Source organism: Coptis chinensis, chromosome 1 (genome assembly GCF_015680905.1).
Source record: "Coptis chinensis isolate HL-2020 chromosome 1, ASM1568090v1, whole genome shotgun sequence".
Lineage (NCBI taxonomy): Eukaryota > Viridiplantae > Streptophyta > Magnoliopsida > Ranunculales > Ranunculaceae > Coptis > Coptis chinensis.
The window spans coordinates 19898962-19906523 of NC_141456.1; the positions used below are offsets into that span (position 1 = coordinate 19898962).

General features: G+C 34.3%; 1 protein-coding gene across 1 annotated transcript; it reads left to right on the forward strand.

Annotated features, from left to right (window-relative positions):
* The first annotated feature begins 3823 nt into the window (after positions 1-3823).
* LOC147522750 (uncharacterized) lies at positions 3824-4724 on the forward strand. The gene is made up of 3 exons (XM_086560610.1): positions 3824-4013; positions 4175-4280; positions 4376-4724. The coding sequence occupies exons 1-3, from the start codon at positions 3981-3983 to the stop codon at positions 4546-4548; spliced, it is 312 nt and encodes a 103-aa protein (XP_086416736.1). The 5' UTR covers positions 3824-3980; the 3' UTR covers positions 4549-4724.
* Positions 4725-7562: the final 2838 nt, after the last annotated feature.

The following is a 7562-nucleotide window of genomic DNA, read 5'->3' on the forward strand; positions in this document are numbered from 1 at the left end:
ATTTGGTATTAGTGAGGGTTAAGTTTCTAATAGTAACTTGAGAGATCTTGGCATTGATGCATCAAGAGGGTGTTAAAAAATAGTACAAAAACTTATCTTTATATCTCTAAATGAAACCCCATAAAGTATGCCCTAATGGTTAAAACCTATCATTTAATAAAAATCAAAAATCAAAATTTTAAAGTTTTTCATCAAAAAGGTGACTCTCCTTTGCACAAGGGGGAGTTGCTCTCAAAGAGAAAATTGACACGCAGAAACATGTAATGGTGGATGGCTCGACCTTTGTAAAGAGTTAGTAATGATGACATTACCAGGTGATGACGTCATGAGATGGGGGTCAAGTCACGAGACGCTGGGGCTGTTGAGCATGCGAGTCTTTAGATATAGCAAGTGTTTGGAGTCATCTACGAGTGTCATATGTTTGGAGTCGCATTATACTGAAGGAGTCGTTATATATGAGTTGTGCACGTACATCGTCACATGATGACATGAGATGTCCCTTACATATATCCCTATCTAGAATTATCATACTCTGATCAAAAAGCTTTTATTAGTGTGGGAGGTTGAAATTTATTTTGTCATCCGGATATAGGATTCTTAGAAACCAGACATGGATCAAGTGGATTTCGAGTGAATACCATTCCTGCCATAAACTGAAGCTCATAATGTGCGGTTCCAAGAGCTAGACTTATCTTGCACATTTCGTACAACCATATTATTGGCATTGGTGTAGAAGAAGCAGAACTCGGATTTATTATAAACATTTTTATCTCTTCTGTAGCAAAAAGCTTACATAGTTACGTTTCTTTTCCTCGGGTAGTACATCGAACAAAATTGTTACTAACGTAAGTTCGCCTATTACTCCTTGAATGGTCCATAAAATGTGCCTTTTTAGAACTCTTTCAACATTTTCAGTAATAACAAAGGTACTTGGCATCAATTTTCTGAAACATAAAGGATCGGATGACCACCATAGCACGCACTTAATTCTATTGATTGTATCATAATATTACACTACTCATGTTGCAAACTCAGAGACATGGAACTATTGTCAACATTCATGCATTAACCTTGGGCGCCCAACGAGCAATGAGGTATTCCTTTTTTGCACGCTTGCAGGTCTTTACAAATGATTCTCGAGAGAAAAGCAACTGTAGAAAGATCATATAAGATTAGATGATTTGTCTTTCATAGTTTCATAGATAGTGACATAGTAAGAAGGTACACCTATGAAAGGATGCACTAAGGTACTCGTACAAGATACACTGTTTTTCAACAGAGAAACCTAAAATGTGGAGAATATAATTGATATGCTAGTAGTTAAAACCGTGAACACATCATATCATGATGACGAGGAATAACTCCATGCTACTAAACGATATCTCCTTAGCTTTCCACTATTTTATCTTGCCACAAAATTTTAATATACTTCTATTCAGTAATGCATTGATAAAGATCGATCATGAGGATGGTGCACTAAAATTATCAGCTACAGCGGAAATTTATTGTGATTTTTTTATTGACTTGGAATTTCTAACTGAAAATTAAATTAGAGAATATGAGTAAATGAACTTTGGGTTATCTAAAGATTATTGTCCCTTAGTTATAATATCTATGTTGCAATTAAGAAAGAACGTACTTCAATTTTGCACAAGAAATAGTGTTTTGGATTTTGGGTACTTGAAATTTAAGTCTTTAGTAAGTGGATCCATATTCTATGGAATGTATAGAGTTTAGTCAAAGCATATGGAAAGAATTTGGGAGCAGAATCTGGTGCTAAGAAGCGTGTCTTTTGAAAAACTCTTAAGCGGGTGCTAAGAGGTGCGTGAACAGTTGAGATAGGTTAGCAAGTTTTTGGCCTATATATGGTTAGCAAGTTTATACAATATTAGGGCTTAATTCACCATAACCGTAAACTCTTGTAAACTCTTGATTGATAACGGATTGTTCGGTTAAACGTAGAAGAACCCTGTGTGAAGGTTTTTAGTCTAGGTTGTTAGACCTAAAATTCTGTCTTGTGGATGTAATTGAGTTATTTATCTCTCTATATTCACTACATATATAGAAGCCATTACTTTGCCATAATTATTTAAATTGCAGTAGTTAATTAATTTCCGCTAATTTGAAGAATTGATTTATAACAAATCTACTTGATATATAAAAGAATTTTCAATTCAACATATGTGGAATTTTATTTGGTATTAGTGAGGGTTAAGTTTCTAATAGTAACTTGAGAGATCTTGGCATTGATGCATCAAGAGGGTGTTAAATAAAAGTACAAAAACTTATCTTTATATCTCTAAATGAAACCCCATAAAGTATGCCCTAATGGTTAAAACCTATCATTTAATAAAAATCAAAAATCAAAATTTTAAAGTTTTTCATCAAAAAGGTGACTCTCCTTTGCACAAGGGGGAGTTGCTCTCAAAGAGAAAATTGACACGCAGAAACATGTAATGGTGGATGGCTAGACCTTTGTAAAGAGTTAGTAATGATGACATTACCAGGTGATGACGTCATGAGATGACGTCATGAGATGGGGGTCAAGTCACGAGACGCTGGGGCTGTTGAGCATGCGAGTCTTTAGATATAGCAAGTGTTTGGAGTCATCTACGAGTGTCATATGTTTGGAGTCGCATTATACTGAAGGAGTCGTTATATATGAGTTGTGCACGTACATCGTCACATGATGACATGAGATGTCCCTTACATATCCCTATCTAGAATTAATTATCATACTCTGATCAAAAAGCTTTTCGTGTGGGAGGTTGAAATTTATTTTGTCATTCGGATATAGGATTCTTAGAAACCAGACATGGATCAAGTGGATTTCGAGTGAATACCATTCTTGCCATAAACTGAAGCTCATAATGTGCGGTTCCAAGAGCTAGACTTATCTTGCACATTTCGTACAACCATATTATTGGCATTGGTGTAGAAGAAGCAGAACTCGGATTTATTATAAACATTTTTATCTCTTATGTAGCAAAAAGCTTACATAGTTACGTTTCTTTTCCTCGGGTAGTACATCGAACAAAATTGTTACTAACGTAAGGTCGCCAATTACTCCTTAAATGGTCCATAAAATGTGCCTTTTTAGAATTGTTTCAACATTTTCAGTAGTCTTATATCTCAATTGGTTCGATAAATGATTGCAAATCTGCTCATGCTTGGCTCCTTCGAAACATGCTGGAGCTCGATCACGTAACTTACTGAAGTTGCTAAGCATGAACAAACATAAGCTCATATTGTTTTTGTCTTAGCTGAAGCTCATGCATACAGTACGTATCAGCAGGCTGTAGCTCAGCATGGCCTGAACAGATTAAAAAGGTGGTTTCACAAATGAGCCGAGACAAGCTTACTAATGTTACTATAGCTTGTCAATGTTAGGGCTTCAGTTTCTACTCACAATTGATTAAAAAAAAATCAGTTTTCTATACGAGTTTGATGTTAAAACACAACTTGGTTTGTCCTCGTTGAATCAAATTTCTTCAGATTTTTTATGTAAAGTTTTTGTCAGGTTTCCAATTCTTATACGGAGTGGACGAAGGATTTGGTTGTTTATAAGTTGGTAAAACGGTATGTGATGTGGATGCTGAGTTGTCATGGCATGGAATCCTAGCAATGCACGTGGAAGGTGCCAAGAGGACACCTGTAAGACAAATAACTACCGTCAATAAATCTTACCTCAACTCATCTCAACCAATCATCATCTATCTCTCACGTGGCACTACTGGCCCCCCACCAACACTAATTCCACCTCCACCACCTACTTATATATCTTGCTTCATCAATATTCATAGCATAGTTTACTAATATATAGTTTGATCTCTAAACATTCATGTAGAAACCTTTTCAACTATAGTTATATTGTTCTCCATCAGCATATATCCTATTTGGTACTTATCTATAGTAGTGCTAGGTGATAGATATATATTGTTCATTTGAGTGTAATCAAGGTGTACGTAACGTATTTAATCATGGGGGACTCTTCTGCTTCATATATTCATATGGTATGTTTCTAATAAACTCGATTACATGTATGAACGTTTGATCTATTAATTGGTTCATCTTTAAATAGCTAATATAATTAAGCATATGCATAATGAGATAAAGCATGGATTTGTCAATACGATATGAGTTTGACATTTGGTGATGGTGCATGTGTATACAGGTGCAACACTTGATAGAGACGTGTGTAATGTTCCATATGAATGAAGATGAGTGCATGGATGCTCTTTCTAAGCACGCTAATATCATGCCAGTCATAACTCATACAGGTATGTAATCTAAGTCACTTCTTGCATCTTCCTCCTTACGAAAGCATACATGCACATGTGAAAATATCATATATGTACATAAAACCATGCAACAGTGTGGAAGGAGTTGGAGAAAGAGAACAAAGAGTTCTTTGAAGCATACAAGAAGATCAACAGAGAGGATCAGATGTCAGAAGCTGAGACCACACAAAAGATTTTACAAATTCTATCAGAAAACTCCACCACTAACACCATCAACAGTTCTTCCAATATTCACCATGATGCATGACTGCAGCTAGTACTATATAGTAATCTCTAGTCTCTACCTTGTACCATATCCCAAATAAGATCTCTCTATTCAAATAATACTTATTCAAGAGTAAAAATAATACATGATGAGTTGGTGGAGTATGTAATATAGAATGAAATGCAAGGTGGATTGTTTTTTTTTTTTTTTTTTTTTGGGATAAATATGCATCTTTTTTTTTGATAAATATACAAGGTGGATTGTTTCGTTATTAGAATCAAAAGATGGAAGAAGCTAACAAGGTGCAATATCAAGATGTTGGATGCTGCCATGCTTGTAACGCCCCAAATCTCAAACAATTATATACCTAAACTGCGTGACTTTTTTGGAAAATTTTGGTAGTCTCCTTTGTATTTTCAACATTTCATAAATATGATAACCTGTCATAACCTGAAAATTTAATAAGAATACATCCAAACCAAATATAAAACCTCATACCTCAGTCATAAATTCAACTACTAAAAGATATACTGATTCGTAAAACCAGCCACTTAACCATCTCAACCAATGCCAGTTAAGTTAAGTAACCAATCCTCGAATAAGAATAAAATTATAAATATACAAACATCCCAGAAACCCTATTACACGACTTATATAGTGCAATTAACATACATACATCTAAGTCCCATAACTATCAAAAGGTTTACGCCCTTAACAATAAGTACTTACTATAAAACTTTCTAAAAGAGATACAAAAGAGAAAGATACTAAAACGTCTTGACAAGTGCTAGATCACTTAAGTATCAAACTAATATTGGTTAAACAAACTAAACAAATAAAGATATCTCTAATATAGCAACCGGGTGGACACAAACAGAACTAGAATTAATGACACTCATAGCGATAAATATCTAAGTTATAGTAAAACTTACTCTTAGTGCCATTCCTGCATCTGTCTATTCGTAACCAAATGACATACTATATACGTACAACATTAAACCTGAATCACTTAATATCAGTTCTTCCAAGCAAAATACGTGAGGACCAAATATTAAACATATCACACTAAGTACATACGCTCTAACATATATAGTTATGAAATAAAACAATGATCAAATATCGGAAACAAAGAACTCTACGGGGTGGGTATCTCTACCTACGGAAGCGGCTGTGCTAGGTGGCTGCCTACGTACCCTTTCAGGGATCAAGTCATACGTCGTTCTTCCAAAATATAGCACATCGACATTATAACTCAACAAACCCACAGAACAAATCAATAGTTCGGTATTATATCTTAACAATTCGATATAATAACTCGAATATCGAAACTCAATAGATAAACCATCTTTCCATAAAAATGAATTACAACTCATATTGCACAGCACTCACAATAACATTTAGTGGCCGAATACCAAATCATTTCGGTTAAGATATTATTGTTTAAAAGGATGATATCGAGACCAAACACACCATTGAAACCAGCAATACAAACACCAAAACAACTAAATAAACATCCTAATTAAAGTAATTGTCTGAAAGGACAATAACGAAACACATCACCATTAACAATAGATCGATATACTTAAATTAATTATGCACTCAATACTAATACAAACTTAAAGTAAAATAAGCAACAATCATTCCGAACATATATCTTTCTTGACATGTGAAACAGTAATGATAAATATATATATAACCTTCTTCTCAGAGTCATTGGACAATCCCTTATTAGATTCGGGAAAAATAAAAGAAATATTTACTTGCTTTTGAGTTACCGAATAAGCTCTTTTAAGAAATCAGCTCCAAAGCTAAGATGCATCCTTCCAAGCAAAGTCTATAGTCCTTAAAGATTTCCCTATAAGTTCCATACTATAATATAGTAAAACCCCCAATTATTTCCATCGAAATAGCTCCAAATCGACACCCCACAAATTAAAACCCTACTTTGTATTTCTTAGAAATAGTGATGATTAAGAGTTCTTCAATCACACAACTAGTCGAGAAATGGAGTAAATTCTTCCCCACAACTTGAATCCTTTTGGTCGTGAAAACACCTTAAATCATCTCTCATAAGATAAAGGCAAAATCAAGCAGATTATAAAAAAACTACAAAGTAAGAATACATTATGTAACGAAAGAAATAACAGTTTTTTTTTTGCTAAAAGGTAATTGCATTAGATAGCAAAGAAAAAACAGTATACATTTTGTGAGGGCCCTGGGTAGACCACTCCAACATACATTTCCGAAATTTTTAAGAAATAAATCTGAAATAAGTAGAGTGTTGATTCTCTACCCTGTAAACAAAATTAGGTCTATTCTCCAACCATTGCTTCTGGCCTTTTGCTAGGGTCGCTCCTTTCTTTGTACACAAGTCTGCTTCAAAATTTGCCTCCCTCCATGTGCTTGTTAGAACTATATCTGCCTTCCCTTTAGTCCTTTCCCAATCTGCTCTAACTTTCCAGTGCACTGAGTTAGTTTGGAATGCTTTAATTGCTGTCATGGAGTCCGACTCCACCCATACTTTCGTGAATCCTATCTCAATTGCCTTAGTTATTCCTTCAACAATAGTTTTTTATTCAGCCACATAGTTTGTATCTGAGCCTATTCCCCCAATATAAACTCCAACAACTTTGCCTATATGCTTCCTGAATAGTGTTCCCCAACCTGTTGGACCAGGGTTGCCTCGAGCACAGCCATAGCTAGTAAATTCGTGGACGGCAAAAGTTCGGTACGTCAATTATTCGCCTAAGATTCGAAATTTTCAACAATAATACTTTTAAATATTCGGGTCCAATAAAACGCTTAACGGTAAAAATACGATATCGTGTTTTAAAGCGGGTATATATCTGAATATATTTCTTTAAAATTGCTATATATTTTACATTTAAAATTTTGATATATAAGTATATAACGTTTTTTATTTTTATTTTTACAATTTTATTCATGAAAAAAATAATACAAATGTCATTTTATTCGCCAAACCTTATAATTGTGAATAATTCGCGAATAATTCGCAATTATAAGCCCGACCCAACCAATTCGAATTAAACCGTATC